Here is a 23,980-nt window from a genome sequence, read left to right on the forward strand (position 1 = left end):
TGTCTGGTGTCTGGCAGAAATTGAAACAATGAAGATTGGGCTGTGGAAGAGGAAGGGCAGTCAACATTCTCAGACTAAAAGAAGGAACAGATATATTAGGCTTGAATAAAACAGGATACAAGTATCTGGGTGCCCCTGGGCAAGTGACTTAATTTCTGTCTGCCTCAGTTTCCTCAATTCTAAAATGGGAATAATAACAGCACCTTACTTCACTGGGTTGTTGTGAGGATCAAATGAGGTACTTGTAAAGTGCTTAGCACAGGGCCTGGGACACAGTAAGTGATTAATAAATGTTTACTCTCTTTCCCTGTCTCTCTGGGGTATCAAGGTGGCACAGTGGAGAATGGTTGGCACAGTGGCCAGCCCTTGATTCAGGAAGACCTGAGTTCAAATCCAGCCTTAGACGTTTACTAGCTGTGTGACCCTTGGGAAGTCACTTAACCCTGTTTGCCTCAGTTTCCTCATCTATAAAATGAGCTAGAGAAGAAAACGGCAAACCAGTCCAGTATCTTTGCCAAGAAAACCCCAAATGGGGTCACAGAGAGTTTGAAACCATGACAACTAAAAACTCTCTCTCTCTCTCTCTCTCTCTCTCTCTCTCTCCCCACCCCCCCATCACACACACACACACACACACACACACACACACACACACACACACACTCGCGCGCACACACACAAGCAAACTGCTAATCTAATTATCTATGATTAAAAGAATTTCATAGCCTGGAAATATATACATGTCCAGTAGGGTACCTGCTCTGCTCCTTGACAAGGCAAACACATTTGCTTTATCTGAAGAACTAATGTATAATATATGTCTACTCATCCCCTCTCCATTCTAATGTCTACTAAGTTCAACAAGTTTGGCATCTTTGAATAGTTCCCACTTTCTCCCTTTCTAGGAGATACATAGTAAGTCTTTCAAAAACAAGTTATATGTGGAAATCTTGCTTCCTAAATGCCTGGGGTTTAAGCACACACATATAGCAACTGCCTCCTATTACCAACACACTGAGCTCTGCCCCCAGTTACACACAAGTCAAACTTAATCTTACTGTCCACTACTCTAACAGTGCTCATACGGTCTCCAAGAACTAGGAAAATCCTCAAAATGTGCTGATCCAATTTGTCCTGCCACAGAAGAAAACATTAGAGAGAGAATTTTTGTAATGACCACCTCCTGTTCAAAGCAGCACATGGTCAATGGAAGATAAGAGTGAAGAAGAAAATGGTGAACAAACAATTCATTTCTTAATTACTAGGATGTTAAAAAAATTAAGAAATACTCAAAATTTTCACTAAATGGATTTAAGTTTAATAGTGATTTCCCCACCCCTATGGATTTCATTTCTTAAAAACCTAATTATCTTGAAAATTTCAAAAGCCACAATTTTGTAATATCAATGAAAGGAATCATCTGTCATACTTTAAATGATTGTATGAAGACTCAGATTGGACTAGGGGCATGGCCAATTTAATAGGATGCTGCATCTGAAAAATACTGGCTGTGTGACCCCTCAGCAAGTTATTTAATCACCCAGTGCTCCAAGCAATTCAAAGGTTATAAGTTGCAAGGGTATTCTGGGCATTTTCTCATCCAGAAACCCTGTACCAGTGAAATCACAAGTTCAGCCCTTATCCTAATCCTCATCCTTCCATAGAAAAAAAATTCCTCATAACTGATAGCTAAGATTTATCTACTTGGCTACAGGGTCCCCTTGCATATAAGCAATTAAAAGAATAAAAGCAAGCAAACAATCAAAAGCCAACCAAAGAAAGTGCCAACTAGTCAAGTCAGGAGGAAGTTGATGTTTAAAAGCCCCACATGGGTCTCTTCCAACCTCCTTAACACCGACCAAAAGACTCTTACAGAGATGACACATGGTTATCCTTCTCCTACATCTTTTAAAAAAGTAACTAAGAAAAAAACCCCACCATTTTGCCCCCACTATCCCACGTAGACTCTTTAGGAACAAAAAGGTGTTCATTCCCTTTTCCCAAATAAGAACAGTAATGATTAATATCTAGTCCTCTCTCCTGGAATTGGTCTATTTGAGCCCAGGGTAAATGTCCCTTGTTCCTCGGCTTCAAAGGACATGATTGCATTGGGTTTGTAACAAAATCTCAATAGACAGAATGTCAAATAGGAACCAACTTATTAAGAGTAAGTAGCATCTTATCTTTTTCTACTCCTCAATCTAATCTCTATTTCATCATTTCTGGTTCATTGGGCACCAACAGAATGCTAAACTCTGTACAGAACAAGAAAAGCAACTTGTCACCACTCTATACAATCTTAATCTCTAGTTCATACCAGTACATCTTGGAGTTAAGGCAGGGATACAGAAATGGGGACTGAAGAAAGGACTTATTAGATCCCATGTACAATGCTTAAAGAAAGGTACTAGGATGAGTTATGCTCTACTATGTACCCCTAAACAATAACTATGCCTTAGACAGATTATTTTGCAAAGTACTATGGGAATTTAGGAAGTACATAGTTGTTGTTCTTAAGGAGCTTATAGTCTGCATCCTTACTATGCTATTATCTAAAAATGTTCTATGACTTCCCATAACTAAATGTAATAATTTGTTTCTCAATTCTTAGGCTTCTTTCCCTTTCTGCAACATATTTTATGATAAAATGTCTCTTCTTTCTTGAAATTCTCTCCTACCTCAGACTGACACCACAATCTCCTGGTTCTCCTCCTACCACTTTGACCACTCCCTTCAAGATTCAGTTCAAATGTCACTTCTTCCACGAACCCGTCTTTGTTCCCTCTGGTCACAAATGCTTCTTCCATCCTTCAACCTCACAGAGCACTCTTTCATGCATTTCACATTCAATTCTATATTATTTGTGCATGTATGTCAACTAAATTATAAGATCCATGAGGAGAGAAATGGTGTTTTATTCTTCCTCATAGTTTAATACAATACTCAGCCCATAGGGATAGAAATAAGGACCGGAATTATAATTCCATTGGTATAGTAAAGTCATAGGTGAGGAAATTCTCTCTACCAATACAGGTCTGCACTTTATCTACAACTTACATGTTTAGAGAGATTCCAAGAGCACTGAGTTATGACTAGCCCAGGGTCACAAGGCCAGTATGTGTTAGAGGCAAGACTTGAATCTAGGTCTTCCTGGATTCACAGCCAGCTCTTTATCCTCTGTACTAGGCTTCTGCTTGTTCAGCACACAGCAGGTTTACTTAATATTTTTTAATAAATCTGTATGAAACCTTAAATCTGAACTCGAGTTATTACCCTCACCAATAAAAAAATAGGCTCTCTATTCCACTTCCTCATCTGCACACAAAATGACAAAATTCTGTCAACTTTTCCTTCAAAATGGTTTGCTTCTATTTTTTTTTCCCTTTCTCTTCCCACTGTTAACACTCTAGCCAAAGCCCTTATCACTTCATACCTGGGTTATAGCAGTAGGGTCCTAAATGATTGCCCTGCCTCCAGTCTCTTTGCCCTTCATTCTATTCTGCATATTGCTACCATACCTCTCCACTGAATACAGTATGAAATTCAAGCACTTCTGGGCATTCAAGGCCCTCCATAACATTGTCCATTTCAACCACTTCCCTTCATAAACTTTCTATACTCCCCTAAACACACCATAAATATTCTCTATTCTTCATTTTTGTTCATAGGGAAAAATCCTACTCCCTCCACTTGACCTATCCAAGTTTTAAACTTTGTTCAATACCTAGCTTAATTCCTCTCTCTTCCACTTTGACCATGAATCAAGCCCATAGTGACATTCCTATTTCTGTGAATTTACAGAACTTAGTGTCCTCAATCATCTAGAAATCCATCATTAACTTCTTGTCGCCTTTTACGTTATTGTCTTATATTATCTCTTTATATTTCTCTATATATACTCATGTTTATATTTTATTTTTACAAATTACATTATTAGCTCCTTAAGGCAGGGACTACATGTTATTAAAGACCTTAGAAATTGTCTAGCAGAACCTCTCATTTTACAAATGTAGAAAATGAGGTCCAGAGGAAAAAAGGGACTAGCACGAAGTCATATTTATATGCTTTTCTCTTCCCCCTCTAGTCCTATTCACATAGGGCTATGCACATAGTAAGTGCTCAATGATGTTTTTTGGAAAAAAAGAATGAAGTAAATTGTTGCTTGGCTAGTGTCTAAGACAGTCTCTCACACTGTGCCAAGAAGACCATATTATAGTGAGGCTTCAGTATAGCAATGTCAGGTTCAAGAGGCGGCGTGATCTTCCTTATCATGAAATCTGAAGCACAAAGTTAAACGTCTTAAAAGCAACACATCTAGTCCATTGCTTAAAGTCTATATTTTAAACATATACCTATTTTAAAACCACCTTCTAACAGAAACAAACTCATAAATTAAATGGACAGCAAATAGTTAAGAAGAACAATTCCAGAAATGATATGAAGACTAGAAGCAACTGAGGCATATCTTTGGGACATTTGAGTCAGTAAAACACACACATCCATAATGCAATATCTATTTAGTGACTAATACGCCTAGTTTGCCTGCAGGCATCTGGTGAATTGAATTCACTAATATTCAAGTTATATCAATCTTTTATTGAAGCTAAAATATTCAGAAAACTCATACCATTTACAAGCACACAAATCAAGAACTTGTTTTAATTTATGGTAGCTTAAGGTGGCTCTTTTCCTAACTCAGTACTGAGGAGTTCCTGACCCATTCCACCAATTTGTAGTCTGTCAAAGTTAAGGATGTCACAAGCTATTAAGTAACACGTTTTATAGCTTTCTTATCTACATCTTGAAGAACTGATTTCCTACTTATTCAGGCAGAGAAGGCAAAATATTTCATTTCAAGAATCTTTATAAAGGGACGAAAAATATTAGGTACAACATCTTTCACTTCCTTTCAGAGTCAAAGTCAAAGTTTTCAAAAAAAGCCAAGTTGAAGCATACATATGGTATTTGGGATACCCTACCTTCTTCACATACAGGCTTCCTCCCTCAAATGGTTACTCCAGACTCAAAATATTCTATGTATCCCTATTGATTCAAAACCATAGTTCAGATTTGTTTACTTTTTCTTTAATCAGCTAGAATACAAATTAGTTTGAAACAAAAGCATTTCATAACGAATTTAAGAAAAATCGTACTAAAATGTTCACTTCATAAGCTTGAGGCACATCCTCCCACAAGTAGTTAGATCATTAAGGGAGAGCAAAGAAATTTACATATGGGGAAAACATAGAGGGAATCACACATGGAAAGGTAACTCATGTCTCTAACAAATCGAGGTCACCAGTGTCATCTGGCAATGCCATTGAGTTGTTCCACTGGTCTTTGAACAGTCTCAGCTGAGTAATGCTTTGCTGGTTTCATGGTGTCTTAGAACGGTACATTTCTTTGTTGATTCCTTCTCATACCATGGTGACTGCTGGGAATGTAGTCTCAGTTTAGGGTTACTGTCCTAAATTCTTGGTGGTTTGTGCTATAGTCTTTGCCAGGCATTCATTCCCCTTCAACTGGAACAGGTAAATCCCAGAAGGTGAAACTCCTAATGTAGGTTGGCACCTTGTTTGCAATTTATAGTCTTAGAGAGTAGTCTGGGCCACTGAAAGGTTAAGCATCAGAGGCAGACCTTGAACTCAGGTTTTGCTATCTTCAAGGCTAACTCTATCTATTATGCAACACTGCCTCTCTTCCCAAAATTATGGTTAACCCAAATATCTTAGGAAATATGTATTCTTGGTCATTTTCCTCTGTCCTCTCTTTGGCTACCAGTTTCCTACTTGACAGCTAAATTTCTAGGATTCTCATAGGATGATTGTTAAACTGTTACTGTCCAAACATCTATTGTTTCTTAAAGATATAGTACAATACTATAATCTCTGTGGAAGAAGCTATTAAAGCTAGTGTTAACACAGGCATATACAAAATACATAGAAGATAATTTGGGGGTAAAAGCACTAGCAGCTGGGGGGTATCAAGATAGGTTTTTGTAGAAGGGGATCCGTCAGCTAAACCTTGAAGAATCAGATTCCAAGGTTGGAAGTAATGAGAGAGTGCATTCCAGGCCTAGGGGCTAGCCAGTAATCTGCAGTAATACTGGAAAGGTACAATGAAGTCAGATTGATTCTAGAGGTGGTAGGCAGCTCCTGGAGCTTTATGAGTATAAAGTTGTTAGAAACAATTTTGTTCATTTATTTACCAAAATTATTAATAACTTAAAAGTATGGGTGAATATTTGCAAAAATAGAAACTATCCAGAATAACAGAATGAGAAAGAGAATTAAATAAACCAATTAAAAAATTGAACAAGCCAAAAATTAACTCCCAAAGGAAGAAAATTTATAGACCTGATGGATTTATGAGTAAATTCTATCAATCATTCAAGGAACAATTATTTCCAATGTTATATAAACCATTTGCAAAACTAATGAAAAGAAAGGATCCTATGAAATTTTTTCTATGACTCAAATTTGGTCTTGATACATAAATCAGGGAGAGACAAAGCAGAGAAAGAAAACTATAGATCAATATCTCTAATTGATATCAATTAAAATATTAAGTAAAATATTTGTAATGAGGTTATATCAACATATTAAAAATAGTATACACTAGCACCAAGTTGAATTTACACCAGGAATGAAGGATTGGTTCATTATAAGGAAATTGTAAACAACATAGAACATATTTAAAACAAAACAAAAAAATAATATCCACATTATACCAGTATGTGCTGAAAAAAAACTCTTGACAAAACTAAACACCAATTTCTATTCAAAAAAAACAACACTAAAAAGCACATGAATAAATGGAACTTTTCTTAATATGGTAAATAGTATCCACCTAAAATAGAGAACCAACATTATATGTAGTGTAGAAAGCCTAGAGATCATTCCAATAAGCTCAGACACAAAGTAATATCATTACTATTTTTAATATTGTGCTAAAGTGATAGCTATAGCAACAAGACCCTCCTCCCCCTGGAAAAAAAAAAGAAATGGAGGTAATAAGCATTTGCATAATGGTCTATTTAGAGAAGCCTAAGAAGTCAACTAAAAAAATTATTGAAATGATAATTTGAGCCAAGTTGCAAGACATAAAATGAACCCACATAAAGTCATCAACTTTTCTGTATACTACCAACAAACCCAGCAGTAAGAGAGAAAGAAATCCCATTCAAAACAGGTACAGAAGGCACAAAATATTTGGGAGTTTAATTACCAAGACACACTTGGGAACTTTATACATACAAGTACAAAACACTACAAAGAAAAACACATACCTAAATAGTCAGAGAATTATCAGCTGCTGATTGTTAGGCCTCATCAATATGATACAAAAAAACCAATACTACCTAAATTAATTTACTTATTGAGTGCCACACCAATCAAATAATCAAATGATTGCTTCAAAAAGCTAGAAAAGTTTCATCTGGAAGAACAAAAAACCAAGACCCTCATGGGAAAAAAAATGAAACAAATTTGGAAGGCAGGAGGTTTGGCAGTACCAGATCTCAAAATATAACAAAAGTAGTAATCGTTGAAATAATATGGTATTGTTTAAAAGTAAAGGTTGATCAGTGGAATAGAATACTGATCAGGTCCTCTTTCCCCAAGCAGCTGTAAAACAAGGCATACCTTGTCAGGCTTGGCCAATGCATAAGTTTGTTTGCTGACCTATACTCATATGTTAAAAGAGAGGGCTCAGCTGAAAGAGATGAAAATGATTGGGAAATGACAATGATATAAAAATCAACAAAACATTTTTTTAAAGGCATTTAAATTCTTTGGGCCTCCTCTACACTTTTTCCCTGGTCTAAAATTCTGATGAAGTCTATTTTTCACTATAAGTAGTCAGTCAGTCAACAAGCATTTTGAGGACAGCCCCGAAGCATGTTGGGTAAATGCCCAAGTAAAGGAGTTATGGGAGGATATGGATAAATGTTTCATAGGATGAGAGAGTATGAATTAGTTGTGATCTATGTGGTTGAAGGGAGTACCCACATTGATGAGATCATAGATCTATTGAAGTATCAAAATTCCCATGGCTTTTTTTTTAAACCAAAGGGCTGTCAGGTAGAGGAAATATCTGTTTTATGTGACAGTGAGTGAAAATACTTTTAAGGTCTTAATGTAATATTTTTTAAAAACTATTTTTATTTTGAACTTAGACACCAAAATTTGACCTAATTATACCTTGCAATCAATTTCATATAATACTAATGATACACCTTTTCCGAAGAAAAGGAAAACTATTTGAAGGGAAATCAGACATAGCATTTAGATCCTGGAGATTTAGAGCCACAAAGGAACTTGGAGACCATTGAATCCAATCTTCTTGTTTTACTGATGAAGAAACTGTAGTAAAGAGAGATTAAGCCCAAAGTCACATTGCTAGTTCAGTGTCTGAGGGGGGATTTGAACCTAGATCTTCCCAACTCCAAACCCAATACCCCAACCAATATTCCAGGCCGCCTCTCAGGAGCTACCTAAGGGCTATAAGAAGGTAGTTGATTTGCCCATGTACATGGCAAAGCAGGAGCTGGCCTTATGTCTTTCTGAGTCACTGTTCATTATGTCATTCTTGGGCAATCAGTATCTAAACCTCTTGAAAGCCACCTTTAAGTACTCTTCAGAATGTCCAGATCTCCATCTACATCCTTCATTTGCTCTAATTAAACCTGCTTTTGCCTCAAAATGAAAAATAAAAAGAATTTGTATATCATTTGCGAAGAATAATAGTATCTTCAATATGTAAGGAGAAAAGGAAGATCCCCAGCACATTGGTCAAACTCTCTGAGGTGAACTTAGAGAAGAATCTGGACAAGGGTCAGACAGGATAAACCAGTGTGGGTGGGTTGCAGTCTTCATAATCAGAAGCAACATTCAAACGGATGAAATCACAGATCTAGCTGAGTAACTCAACAGTAAAGGGCAGATGCAATGTGTTGTAATGTAGGGCAGGAGGTCTTAACTTTTTTTGTGTCATGGACCCCTCTGGCAATCTGGAGCCTACGATCCCTTATCAGAGAAATGTATTATTGTCTTCATTCACAATTAAAAGCCATGTTAAATTTTAATTAGGGTTACTGGAAAATAAATATGTCTTTTTCCCCATCCACATTTACAAATACCCTGAAATTCCATGGGACCTAGACCCCTCACGTAAAGCCTCCCTCAAAATCAGGAAGACCCAGGTTCACATCCATTTCTGACACATATCACATGACTTTGTGATCTTAGACAAGTCACTTGACCTCAAAGAGCCCCTAGGCAATGAATTCTCTAAGACCAGAAGTTGCAGACCTACTGTAATGGCAGGTGTACAATGGTAAAAGGAGTTTCCTTAGAACAAATTCCCTTGAAATCACAGGTCTGATACAGAAAACAAATATTATAGAAGTATATCAGGTCTGTGTTTGTTGGAAGAGTATCTCACACATAGAGCACCAATGCATAATTGTTATAGATGGTATAAAACTATAATTCTTAGCATTTTCTTCCCTCTTCTACTACTCTGCCAATATCATTGAATAAGGAGAATGGGATCCAGAACTGAGGGCCATTTTGCAGATTTCTTTCTGTGATACACCTGAATCAATAATATCACTGACCTGTTAAAGCACCGAAATACTGTAACAGTATTGTTTTTCTACTATTTTTCACTACAAATGAACAATATTTTAACTGGATTATAGTTATAAATGGCTTTTGTCAGCCAGCATGGGAGATTAATCATCATTTAAAACATTATTTCTATGTTCAAAGTTCTAAAGAGCCACTAACAAATTTCTTAAATGAAATTAATTTTTAAGATAGTGATTTAAATATGAAGGCCAAGTAACTTCTCTGACAGTTTGATAATCATTTGCAGATTTTGTTGTTTAGTCATTTCAGTTGTGTCCATTTGGGGTTTTCATAGCAAAGATACTGGGGTAGTTTGCCATTTCCTTCTCCAGGTCATTTTATAAATGAGAAAACTGAGACAAACAGGGTTAAGTGACTTGCCCAGGGTTATAGTGTCTGAGGACAGATTTGATCTCATAAAGATGAGTGTTCCTGACTCCAGGTCCAAACACTCTATCCACTGCACCACCTAGCTTATGGCTCTCTGTTATCTACAGAATAGATAATCAACTTGCCTATTTTCTATATTCTCTTTGCCAATGTAGCCTTTACCTTAGATAAGACTTATACAAAGGTGTTAAGCATTAACTTAAAGTTTCTGTTGAAGTAGCTAATTTGGGCATCATCAATCTCGAGGGTATAATTAAATTTCCATCAGATTGTGAGCTCCTTGAGAGTAAGGACTGTCTTTTGCCTTTCTTATCATAATGCCTGCTAGCTACTTATTAACCAGGGTATAGTCACAGATCACTGAATCAATCCTTGTAGGCAAAAAAAACACTGATCATTATTGGCTGAAATTTCAGTTTGATAGAAGCTGAGAAAGATAAAAATGAGGAATATGAAGAGGATAGCGCCTAGCATCCAATTACACTACCAGTGGCTGCTCAATACCTATTAACTTGGCAACAATGAAAGGCAGGCATCCAAAAATAATTTATTTTGGGTCTCAATTAGTCTTCATTTCTAATGTATGTAGTGCCTCAAATCTGTTTTAAGATAATCATTTTGGAGAAACTGAGGATAATTGTGTGCTATTGACACTGTTCATCAAACTAAAGCAGTGAGAGCCATAAAAGAAAAACTTTCTTTAACTATCACAAAATAAAATAAGTGGTGCTTTACAGCTAAGGTTGTAAGCACTGTACAGAAGCAAGTGCATAGGAGAATCTCAACTGTTTGAAAATCTCAGGGAAGTAATCATTCTGGGTCCATACATTAAGCACTAAAACCATTGTCTTTTCTATTTTAGCCATTTAGAATAGTAATCTTTCCAAAATGTATTACACACTTCCCTGATTTTTAAACATGGCATATGGAACTTGATTTGTTACAATTGGCCGAATCAGAGCCAATTTGACTCTAGGGGAACTGATTCACACTAAGGAAACTCAGAAGAGAGAAAATTTAGGAACTGTAATGTCAGTGTATTAATTCACGGGAACTACACTTAGCAAGGACATTGGTTCAACTTTTTTGCACTAGGTACTTTCCTCCAGGTGGGTCAGTCTATTCTAGGGGTCAAACAATATAATAAAAAAGTTAAGGAGGGAATCTGACAAAGGAGGAACTGAGAGCTCTTAAGGGAAATGTCCACTAAACTAGGGAAATTAAATGAATTGTTCTTCACTGCTTTAGGAATATTTCCTTCTAAACAATGAGTATTGGTCCTCTAGACAGTGTATGAGCTGAAACAAATAGCTACTGAGGTTCTTTCCAACTCTTAAATTCTGTGATTCTGAGATACACTTATTCAAAGCACCTCTGCCTGTAGACAGTAATATATAATCACTAATGAAGTATTACTCTGTACCTCACCTTTTTCCATATCATGCAGACTAGCATTTGGCAGGGATATTATCTAAGGCAGCAGTTCTCAAACTTTTTGGTCTTAGGACTCTCTTTGAACTCTTAAAAGAACTCTGGATGATGTGGGCTATATCTATTAATAGTTGCCATGTTAGAAACTTTAGCATCTTAGTATTATTATGAAAAGGTTTTTGACCTCATGGATCCCCTAAAAGGATCTCAAGGACTCCCAGAGGTTCCTGGACTGCACTTTGAGAACCATTTAAGTTTTAAGCAATTGCAGTAGGAGCGTTTATTTGGTACCTATGCACTGAGGATATAGAAATGAAAACTGATCCAGTCCTTGATTTCAAGGATCTACTGAATGTATTTGTTAAATGATCAGGGGTGCCCCTAGATCTATTAAGGTATGTGCCCCAAAGTAAAATAGCAATGAGATGTATTGCTTTTTTACTTTTCATGCTACTTTGTATACTTTTTCCATCTCTTACTTTTTCATCAGGCTATTTATTACTTATTGGCCTACATGTGCCTAGGTGTGAGTGGCAGCTTCTCCCTTTTCTCATAATCTTTTTGCTTTTATTCAGTGATGAGTTTGGCGATCAGCTAATGAAGTTTGTTTAAACTAAGAGTAAAGCAAGGACCTAAAGAGCTCTTCTATGAATAAAGTACACAAACTTGGTATAGGAGATTTGTGTCAGCTGCTCAAAAGCCTTGTTTTCTTTGCATCCTCATTCTAGCCTATGGTCTATAATATAAATACAAATAGATTTTACATGGATCAAGTTGCTGGATAGCTGAGATCCAAATAGCTGAAATATTACTCTAAATCCTTGGACTCCTTTTAACTTCTAGATTCCAAATTGAAACTAAATATCATCTACACAAGTAAAAATATTTATTCAGCCAGAACTTCCTTACTGGAAAAAATATAACAGAGGAATAGGTCAGATATGCTTATTAATGCCACTAAAGTGTAAATCCAGAAATAGAAAGATGTTAAATTTATTAATTTATAATTGGAGATGTATCAACAAGAGAAGAGACGTAGGCTATCTCTACTTAACTGGTTTTATATTGTCACTGACCTTTCCTATTTTTATGTCAGCACCTATGTGACCAGATGTTAAATTGGAATTATTGTTTAAAATTTAAGGAACAAAGAGAAAAGAACAACCACATGATTTTAAAAAATGAAGTGCTTCAACTTTTTAGTTAACTAGTTTATAACATTTTTGAAAGCATATCTTTTTTAAAAATTGAGAAATTGCTTCTATCATAAATTTAAATAATTGAGTTTCTAACCTGTTTCCACCTTTATAGGCAATTTAGTCACTATGCTAAAATTCCTTTAATTAAGTCAAAGAATTACTAAAAATTACCTCGAGTGCCATAGGGATTATTTTATCACTTAAAATCTGTTCTCCAATTACTGAAAAGTCTAATATTACATAAGAATCATTGTACTTTCAATCTTTATTAGCAATAAAACATAAATGTCTATATATTAATAGTTGTCAAATTCAGAGAAGCAAAAACAAATTTACATGCCAGCCAACTAGAATTATTGCTCTGTTCTGTTAGAGACTGATTTAAAGATAAGAAACAATTCTCTTGGTTATGATCAATACACTTATGAATGAGGTAGAACCATTTTCTTGTTTACAAATGTGTTATTGAGCTGAAACACATGCTGCAATATTCTTTATCAGAATTTTAAAGTAACATTGAGTGTTATTAAACAATGGACTTCCCAAGAAGAATCTGTGGAATCTCCTTCCATGTAGTTATCTTAAAAAGGAATATACTTAACTTAAATGCAGTCTGTCCTAGAGTCAGCATAGGTACTTCTAAAGGTCTCTCCTAGGTAGATGGCTCTAAATAAGGACATTTCCCATTCTAAATATTTCATCATTCTGATTACAGAGTTTTAAACCAGGACAACTCTTTTTTCCTTTTTTAAAGGCATACTTAAATAAATCCTAGGTCTAACTGTACTGGATAATATCATTAAATGGCAGCATAGACATCTGCCAAATCTTGCAGGCTCAGTGCTCTAATATGGAACAGCTGGAGAAGGACCCTGCATTCTTTTCTCTGAGTAAACACTGGGGGCTCTGTTCAGTATCCTTCTGCAATAAGGCCTAAAGAATTTCACCTATCCAAAAACTCAATTCGACAGACTTTTTCCTCTACCCGCACACAAGCTATTTTAAAATCTCTCTCCACAAAGCTAGCAAAAGAAAAGGCACTGGATTTTCCAACTATATTAGAAGTCTGCAACTCTTGAACAGGTTACAAACAAGTGCAGAATCAAAAAATCTGAAAATGTAGTTTTTGGTGATTTCTTTATGAAAACACAAATATAAATGAATTGTATATATGTGCAAATTCCATATAGATTACTTAAAGGTAAATTTGTGGCTCATATCAAGGCAGGCTGTGTAATAAAAGGTTCATTTACAGGAATGGGGCTAATAGGGCTCCAGAAATAGTTATGAAACACTTAAAAATGTAAGTGGGGTGGGGGAGGTGAGAGGTGAGACTTCCAGCTGGGCTGGATTTCCCCAAGTGAGGGAATACCTCCAGGTTAAGGTATTGTGGTTAAGGCCACTTATAACAATATCATGTGCACATTCCATTCACTATCCTTTTAATAGTATATTGTGTCACGTCCAGAGAACAAGTTACTCTAACACAGAATTGTAAAAAAAAGTGGGGGTGGGGCAGGAAGGGAGGAAGGGAAGTGAGTGAGGGATGAAAATACTAATTTTATTTTTATCATCTGTTCTTTACACATAATATTGAAGCAATGTAATGACTTCCTAGGGACCATACTGGGCTTATTCCTACGTTGCTTAAATCAAGCAAGCCACATTGTCCAAAAGAAACCCAGAAAACCCAGACTGTACGTGATCTGACTTACTTATTTCATAGGAAACTGCATGAAAGAAAAATCAATCATTCATGCTACCACAGTTAGCATGTAGTACCCCAGTTACAACACCAAATGGACTGAAGTACTTCACTGTGCAAAAAAAAATCTAGTTGAGGTAAGTCAGCAGCTTTAAAGGAAAAGGGGTGGGGGTGGGAAAGCCTATACATAAAGAAACTGTCACCTAGTGCATTTCTTGTCCCCTTGCTTCTGCTGTTACAGGAGAGGGAACATGGGGTAGAGGGAGCAAAGGATAAGAGGATAAGAGCACAAGTTCGTAGTCAAAATGGATTGGTTGCACCAAACTTACCGGGGTTATTGGCTTCTCCTTCGAGAATGTGAAGCTCAGTGCAGTCCGCCAGGGAATGCTCCAGGCAGATCTGAAGAAAGCGAGCCTGGGTCCTGCTCACCCGCTTTAAAAGGGACAGCAAAGCAACAGTCTGTTCACATTCATTCCAGCCTTTAAACCAACCTGCCAGCACTCCGACCTGATCTCGAAACATCATGATTAGGGAGGAAGGCTCAGTGGGAGAGAGGGGGGAAACAAATACAAATCCCCCTCCCACCCTGCCCCCACCCCAAAGTTTACTGGAGTTGCAACCTTAATGATCACCAGAATAACGTCCTTTTAGAAAAAAATCGCCTTTGCTGCATGGATTTTGCAGATTATGTTCCCTTCTTCCTTCAGTTACGTTTCAGTGATTCTTGCTGATTTCCTCAACGAAGATGACGGTAGCACAGGATTTTGTTTTTTTAATATGGAAAAAAAATCTCCACAAGGCACACAACTGTACAGCTCGCTCTCTCTTTTTTTTCCTCTCTCTCTCGCTCAGCCAGGGGTTTCAGACGTTTCCAGCTCTTTTTTCCCTCCGGCAACAGGTCAGACCCTTCTTCACATCCGAATTCCCAGGTTTTACAACTGGAAAGAGAGAAATTGGCTGCGCTTAGACACCAGTGGAGATAAGGAGAACGGCATGATTCAGCAGGGTAGCCTCCCGCTTCACAATGTATTTTAGGAGATTTCAGGTCAATAATTTGAGTAGTGTATGGGGGGAGGGGACGGGGGAAGATGTGTAGAGGAGTGGAGTATAAAAAAAACAGGTTCACCCACACCCCCCGCATGCACCACTGAGAGATGTAGATAACGAGATTTCCAGGGGAGATATTAAAGAAATCTCCCTACTAAGGTGCAGGAGGAGACCCCAGCAGCTTCCTGTTGCTGCTGCTGCTGCTGCTGAGGCTGCGGCTACTGCCTCCTCCTGCAGCATACGGGTCTCTCTTCCCTGAGGACTTTAGGGATTGTACCTGATACAGCTAACTGCAACAGATCATTCGAGCAAAGAAAACTTACAATACGCCGAGGGGGAGGCGGCCCCCTCAAGAATCCAGGTTCCTTCCTTCCTTCCCTCTTTTCCCTCCTCCTCCTCTCGGAGAAGCAGCCTAGCGGCTGCCGCTCCATCTACACCAACCAGCATCTCCAACCACCAGACTCCCCTTTGAATCTAGGCCTTGAGCAGCAGCAGCGAAAGACAAAAATAAACTCTTCCCACCCAAGCCTTAACACACAACCTGCAGGAGCAAAGAGCCTCCAGACTTCCCTCCCTCCTCCGACTTCCCTCCCTCTTCTGTCTTCTCTTTACAAAAAAGCCTGGTATGATATTAAAATAAAAATAAAAGCATTTTAACACCCTTTTTTCCTCCTCCCGGCAGGGTGGGTCGGTCTGGCACAGAGCCTCTCCACATTCCCCCCACCCCCGCACTGGCATCCCCGAAACGACTTCCCGGCTAGAGACCCTGGCGGCTTCTTGGCCGCCCAAGCCCGGAATGGTTTCATTAGCAGACTAAGGAGCTCCGCGGAGAATGCGGTTCCGCGCTGCCAGCACACGCCCCCAAACGTTGATCGCAAAGAAAAAAAAGTTAGGTTCCTGTGGCTTTCCTGTCCTACCCCCCATATTCCCTCCCTCTCCCTCCTCATCTTCTCCAGGTCTCAGGGATTGGATCTGGAAGTGGGAAGAGATGTGCCCAGACTCTAGACCCAACTCTCAGCAATTCAGGCTTCAAGCATCCCCATACCTCACCCACCCTCCCTTCCTGGCTTCCCAAACTTCCCAAACAGAAGAGGAAGCCCTAGGCTGGGAAGAGGCCAAGGAATCCCGCTCCCGGCCCCCAGAAGTGTGTGGGGCTGAACGGGAAGGGTCACTCACCTCGGCCCAGCTCATCGCTGCGGGCTGGCGCCCCCGCACAGCGGGTTCCAGGGTAGGCGGCAGTTCTCAGAGGAGTGGGGAACCCAGAGGCCCGCGAATGTGGGCCATCCCGGAGGCCAGGTCCGGGGGCGCGTTCCCCGAGGGCTGGGGGATTGGCGGCGGGGGGCGGTGGCGGTGGTGGTTGCGGCAGTGTCTCGACTGCCGCCGCTGCAGCCACTGATGCCGCCTCCTGTGTCAGCTCAGTGAGGACTGGGGCCGACCGAGACCGAGTCGAGCTCCCCACATGCTACTGATTAACATACACCATTACATCATGGCTTTGGCAGCAAGAGCCAAAGTGGGGGGAGAGCAACCCCGCGGGGAGAGAAAAGGAGGAGGAGGTGCGGGTTGGGGGGAGTCCTAACTGAAGGAGGGGGTGGAGGAGGAGGATCCCTAAGTGTGGCTAGGGGAGGAGCTCGATGGGAAAGAGGGGTCAGGTTGGAGGAATTGAAGAGCAAAGGGAAAGAAGTTTGGAGGAGTAGAAGGGGAAGGGGGTGGGGCTGAGCGAATTCCTCTCCTCGGCCTCCTCCGAAATTCTGGATGGGCTGAGTTACAGGGACCGTGGAGCCAAGGAGAGAGGCAAAGACTGAGAGAATCTGTGTGTGTGCGTGAGTGTGTGGGGTGTGTGTGTGGTGTGGTATGTGGTGTGTGGTGGTGGTGGTGGTGGTGGGGTGTGTGTGTGTGTGTGTGTGTGTGTGTGTGTGTGTGTGTGTGAGAGAGAGAGAGAGAGAGAGAGAGAGACAGAGAGAGAGAGACAGAGAGAGACAGAGAGAGAGACAGAGACAGAGAGAGACAGAGAGAGAGACAGAGAGAGAGAGAGAGAGAGAGAGAGAGAGAGAATGAGAATCCGGGGTCTCACTTCTGCCTTAACTCACCCGTAGCTCGGAATTTCATTCTCCAAGGTGTGATTTTTAAAAAACGTGTAGCCAGAGGGTGCTTTTCCTTAAATTCTTCAGTCTGAGAGAATAGAGAGGGAGAGGGGGGAAAAGGAAGGAGAGAAAGGAGGAGGGAAAGAGGGGATGAGAAAGACACTTCTGGGAGCTAGAGGGAGCATCTGGGATTGGAGAGTTGCTGGGTGGAGCGGAGAGAAAAGTAAACTTAACGGGATTGTGTTGTATAGAGAATACATATCCTCCCTGCGGGTTTATAAGCTGTGAAGTATAACCAGGCGTGAACACACAGAGCAGGCTATGTATGTACTTATCCAACAAGAGATGAGAGCAAGGACTGATTTTTCTCCAGGTCTTGCTGTATAGACAGACGTTTGGGTAATTGGGGCTTTTTAAAAGTCCTTTACACTTAGGGGAGAAACTTTTCTGCTGCGGTTGCAGAGACTTATTCCTGGCCATTGACAGAACGTTGTTTGTATTTTTAGGCAGAGCATTCTCCTTCTACCGTCATAGTCCCATGGTTGCTGAGTTAACTCTTTGGATAACTGGGGAGTTTGTCCAAAGGTTAAACTTCACCTACTTCTGCTGACCTTCTCCACTAATGACGTTGGTCGTGGGAAGGTACAGTAGTGTTCATTCAGATGGAGTGAAATGGTGAGGTTGACACAGAGATAAAGGCATGAAACCCTAGCAGTGGTACCTAGATGGGTCCCCCCTACCCCCACCTCACCCCAAGGTACCTTCATTTCCCTCATTCTCAAGGCTTGAGCCTGACTTAAACAATAGAAAGGGTTTTTGCTTTTTTGTTTTGTTCAGTTTTGAGCTTTGGGGAGAAAGAGGAGCAAAGAAAATATAGGACAACTGCTTGAAGTGGATAGGTAACTGATAACAGAGAACACAGAGGAGCAAAATTCTTGTTTTGCTTGAATTTTCTCTGCCAAGGGTTTTGCACTGAAAGTGCAGGGGGAGATAATGGATAACAGAGAATTGGTACCCAGAGAGAATGCTTACTCACCGTTTATAAATTCAAATCACCTGGCTCAGATGAATGAACTACTGTACACTGCACTGTACTATTAGTGATATTAGGAAGTTATACAGAAAATGAGAAAGGGGAAAATGTATGGATGAACCTGAGAGCAGCAGAGCTTGACTTTGAGGAGATTCTGGAATTAAAGGATCATTAAAGAGATACTGAATATCTCCCAAAGAAAATAGTGGTTACAAAACACAACATAACAGAGCTTTATGAAGAGCAGGTCACGCCAGAGTTAACTTTATTTCCTTTTATGAGGAAGTTCATAATAAAATAGATCAGGGATATAGTTTACCTGGACTTTAACAAAATATCTGATAAGGTATCTCATACTATTCTTGGGGAAAATATGGGGAGACCAGACATGAATAAATTAGATGGATTCAGAACTGGTCAATAGTCAGACCCAAAAAGTAGTCATTGGTGGTTAAATGTCAATGTGGTAGGTCTCCAGTGGAGCATCCCAGGGATCTGTACTTAGACCCCTTGACTTTTTTTTTTTAAATCAGTGACTTAAAGACAAATGGCATGCTCATCAAATTGATCAATAACACAGAAATAGAAGGGATAGCTAATGATACAAGATTGAAAAAATTCTTGACAGGTAGAACATTGAGCTGAATCTAAGAATATGAAATTCAGTAGAGATAAAGTCTTAACTCAAAAAATCAGTTTCACAAGTACAAGATGGGAACAGTAATGGTGAGAATGCAGTATGTCTGAAAAAAAGATTTAAAGGTGTAAGTATGACAGCCAAGGAAGCTAAAACAATCTTATTCTTCATTAAGATACATTTACTTCCAGGAATAAGGAGGTGATAATCCCACCATACTCTTTCCTGATCAGACGTTAAAGTTGAAGGACATTTATAAGTGGGAGAATATCCAAGAGGAGAATCCAAGAATTATGAAGGGTCTCAAAGTAATGACATATGAGCTTTGGTCAAAGGAACTGGAGGTGTTCAATTTGGGGAGGAAAAGACTGGGGGAGGCTGTGATCATTATGTCAAACAAGTAATTGAAAGTACCTGAAAGAAGTATTAGGTTCATTCTGTTTGGCCCCATGGGAGGAACTAGAAGTCATAAGTGGAGGGTGAAAAAACATTTAATTTAAGCTTGGTGTCATGAAAAACTTCCTAATCATTAGAAACATCCCAAAGTGGAATGAGATGTGTGGGTGATGGATTTCCCGTGATTGGAGACATAGGTTGCCACTAGGGCAGAGAGACCTGAGGGTGGGTGGGTAGGGGAGAGAGAGAAAGAGAAAGAGAGAGAGAGAGATAGAGACAGAGACAGAGATAGAGGCAGAGAGACAGACAGAGTGACCTTGACTCCCAGAGAAGACACTACATATAGACAGCAGGTGGCACTAATAAGCAAGGCATGCAGAGCCAGTGGGGAGTGGTGGTGGTCGGGTGTTAATGGTGACAGGTGTCTCCATTTCAGGACAGGCAAGGGGAGGCATGACTTTAGTTTTCCTACTCCCTCAAGGGACATGGTTTTCCTTTCAAACCCAGACTAACAAGAATGACTGTCAGTAGTTCGAAAATGAAAGTGAGGTTACCCAGGCTTTGCTCCTCTTAGCAGCCAGCTCTCACCTGGTCATGATTTGTTTTCTAGGAGTAGCTGAATTCTAAATTCATATGCCAGGCTTGTACAGTCTAGTCTTATTCTTCCATCTTGATCCTGCTAATCAAGCCTTTTTTCTCCTCTAAAATAAGGAATAATCTCTCCCTTATCTTTTCTATTGGTAAGCCTTAAATAAAATACAAATGCTGCTTTGCATTTCTGCTGGCCAAGAGGATTTTATAGTAGCTAAATTATATAAAATTGTAGACAACATTTAAAGAACTTTCAAGCTAAAATAATTGGCTAAATAGAAGAGGACTGTGTAGCTGTACTAGGAAGTAGCAAAGAGATACCTGGCCCCCTTGGGCCACTTTTTACTACCCTGTAGCTGCAGATCTCTGGTTTGGCTGCTCCTTCTGTGTCCTAACAGAATCAGTCCAGATTTCCTGATAGATTATCATGGCTTATTTCTCAGCATATTGCTCATTTCCACGCTAAGCTCGATAGTTGCTCCTTCCTTCTACTACTCCTTTTCAAAAGCAAGGGTGGAACAAACCTGAGAATCAAGTCCAGTCTCTCTATCCCTAATTAAACACCTCAGTTCCTTTGACCAAAGCTCATATGTTGTTACTTTGAGACCCTTCATCATTCTTGGATTCTCCTCTTGGATATTCTCCCACTTATAAATGTCCTTCAACTTTAACGTCTGATCAGGAAAGAGTATGGTGGGACTATCACCTCCTTATTCCTGGAAGTAAATGTATCTTAATGAAGAATAAGATTGTTTTAGCTTCCTTGGCTGTCATACTTACACCTTTAAATCTTTTTTTCAGACAAACTGCATTCTCACCATTACTGTTCCCATCTTGTACTTGTGAAACTGATTTTTTGAGTTAAGACTTTATCTCTACTGAATTTCATATTCTTAGATTCAGCTCAATGTTCTACCTGTCAAGAACTTTTTCGATCTTGTATCATTAGCTCTATTTAGCAGACTACAGAAGTCTTCAAGAAGAGGTTGGATGACCATTTGTTTGCTTGGTTGTAGTGGAGATTCCTTTTGGGCATGGGTTGGGTGGGATGATATGTGAGGCCCCTTCCAACTGTGTAATTTTGGAATTCTGTGAGCATCTACAGTAGATAAATATCCTACCTTCAACATCTATGTACCACAGGCATATAAATTGTTTTCTTGGGTTCAGTATTAGTGCAAAGAATAAAGACCAGAAGAATGAAGCCTTTGGGTTTGCTTTTTTTTGTTTGTTTGTTTGTTTTGTTTTGTTTGGTATTTTAGCTAAGGTAAAGAGAGGTGAAATGGAAGGTTCTTTTGAGAGGAACTAATCCTATCTTAATCTTATGTTTAAGACATTCAAAATTATTAATCTTATTGGTAATGAAAATTTGGGATTGTTTCATTCAATAAGCCAAAGTGTGTGTAAGACTAGATATTCAAAAGTTTACTTAATATAGTCACTTTGGGACCAAATCCAGGGAAAGTCTATGAGAAAAATCATTGCACCCTCTTTCCACTTCCTAGGAGTTTCTTAGTTTATTAAAGGGCAAAAAACTGATATAATCCATATTTTTTTCCCATCTAAACTAATGAAATTCATTCTTCCCAGACATTTCTCCACAAGTTTATGTTGTACCTTCAAGGAATTAGAACTTATACTATTACCTCCTAATCCACAGTATTTCCCTGTTTTATTGCTTATGAATGATTGCATGGCATGAAGTTGTCACTTATGATTACAGAAGAAATCAACCTGTGGTGATTCCAATAACAATATTTTACTCTTCCGTATTGTTTTTTTAACTTTTTTGAAGTCCTTTCACATGTATTATCTCATATTTATTCAGTAATATGTACATTAATCAGCAACTCTATAAATGTAGTAATTAAATTAACAATGATTTGGGAGATTACTGGGTTGCGCAGCAACATTCAGAGGTTTCCTTATTCATTTTAAGATGTCAGAAGTTTCCAAGAGGAAAAAATATTATAAATGATAGAAACATCTATTTTAGTAAGTGCATAATCCCCGAAACTTACTTAAAGGGGGAAAAAACATCCCAAGACGTTACAATTCTGGAAGCACTGTTTCCAAGTACTATACAGATAATAGTTAGAAAAAGTCACCATCTACTGGACAAAAGTAGTAATTACAGTGATCTTTAACCAAGTGATTTTAAAAATTCAATAGGGTGTTAATTTTCCATCATTCTGGGACTGGTCATTTATTTTCTGGATTCACCATGACTTTTGTTTTCTCTTTCAGTTCTCAATTAATAGAAGTATAATGTTTAGAACAAGAAAAAAATGAAATATTCCCTAACTTCATGAAACCCACATTTTATTGAGATGAGAGATGAGAGGGATTTTGTATATTTTTTTTAAAAAAATCAATTAATACAAAATAATTGAAGGGGAAGTACAAATAATTGGGAGGTGGTAGATAAAAGAAAGCAATAGATAAGAGATAATGGCACTTGAGCCAAGCCTTGGTAGAAAACAAGGATTCCAAGATGTAAAGATGAGGAGTTTGCTAGGGGCATGGGGATTGCCCACATTGTAAAGAAAGGAGAGGTAAAGGCTAAGCTGAATAAACATGCCCTCTGTCATTTTTATTTTTATATATTTATGTGGCCTTGGAAGACCACTAGGCTTAGTCTACAGGGACTGGGGTACTGCACTCCTCCCTCTCCTATACTCAGCAGCCATTTAGTTTGGCCCAACTGCAGTCAGTACTAGTTAGCCTATCTCTAGTGAGAGAGGTTTTGATTTTTTTTTAACGTGCAGCAACTCATTAACCACTCCAGATGATGCTAATTATAATAAATGAGATTATAGTTAACTAGTCTCAGATTACTCAAAAAAGGGAGAATAACAAAGGCACTAAATGAATAAGGCATAGAATAAGTACTTTATTCTGATACTCATAAAATAAATATTAACAAAAATAATCACAACCTTTATTTACAGAATGATAAGAATAGAATTCAATAACAACCTATAAGGACTGACACAATTGTCTTCAAGGCTGATTTCTAAGCCACATCAGAACATAAATCAGTTTTACAAAACCACTAATTAGGCACCTCACATTTTACCTCACTATCCAACCAAATAGCCAAGTTTGGGTCAATCTTCATTTAAATGGCCCCCCTTTCCCATGCAGAAGGTTGTCTCGTGCCCCAGTCCACTGTCATAACCTCAACCAATTACTCCTGTGGTCCTATAGTTGCTGATGAACTCCCTGATATCTGGACCTTCTCAAAGAAAGGCAAGGGACTGTCAGGGACCTAGCAAGCTCAGGTAGGTATGTACCTCCTTGAATCCAGACACTAGCTACCATGTGGACAGAACATTGAGATACCAACTGAAGTGGAGAAAAAAACCTGTCCTTTCATGCCCATCATTTGAGTTATATCTTGCCAACCAGAGAGTCACAGCCAAAGAGGCCCAAGCTGGAAGCTCTTTCTTCTTTTAACAGATACCACACCCTACCCACCTGCAGCTATGGTAGAGTGAGAAGAGGACCAAGGAACCATTCGAGGTTGTTCATATCATACTAAAACACGTCTTTTCAGCAATGGGTCTCCACATGGCCAGAAGAAGGCCCTAAGCTCTCATAAGGTCAACTGGAAGTGGGCAGAGAATATCTATGCATGCTCTACAACCCATATTCTATTTACTTAATATGATTTTGGCAAATGTGTCAAAATCACAGAATTACAGAATTTTAGTTGGAAGGACCCCAGAGGCCATCTAGTTCAACCTGTATCTGTCAGGAATCCTTTCTACAATAAAGAGGACAAATGTCATCCAGCCTTTGTTTGGAGATGTCAAGCAAGGGAAAAAAATCT

The 23,980-nt window shown here is 38.9% G+C and overlaps 1 protein-coding gene across 7 annotated transcripts in view; it reads right to left on the reverse strand.

Annotated features, from left to right (window-relative positions):
- SAMD4A (sterile alpha motif domain containing 4A) overlaps positions 1-17,243 on the reverse strand; it is a 286,970-nt gene extending 269,727 nt beyond the window's left edge. For 2 of the 7 annotated variants that reach the window (XM_020991294.2, XM_020991287.2), the window contains exons 1-2: positions 16,581-17,239; positions 14,687-15,295 (exon numbers count right to left, since the gene is read on the reverse strand). In XM_020991294.2, coding sequence (XP_020846953.1) covers positions 14,687-14,882 — 196 coding nt within the window. In that variant the 5' untranslated portion in view covers positions 14,883-15,295; positions 16,581-17,239. Of the gene's footprint in view, positions 1-14,686; positions 15,296-16,064; positions 16,196-16,580 lie in introns of those variants that run through there. The other 5 variants (XM_020991291.2, XM_020991285.2, XM_020991290.2 and 2 more) reach the window with 4 other exon arrangements.
- Positions 17,244-23,980: the final 6,737 nt, after the last annotated feature.

This window comes from Phascolarctos cinereus, unplaced genomic scaffold, assembly GCF_003287225.1.
Source record: "Phascolarctos cinereus isolate Bilbo 61053 unplaced genomic scaffold, phaCin_HiC Scaffold_2;HRSCAF=192, whole genome shotgun sequence".
Classification (NCBI taxonomy): domain Eukaryota; kingdom Metazoa; phylum Chordata; class Mammalia; order Diprotodontia; family Phascolarctidae; genus Phascolarctos; species Phascolarctos cinereus.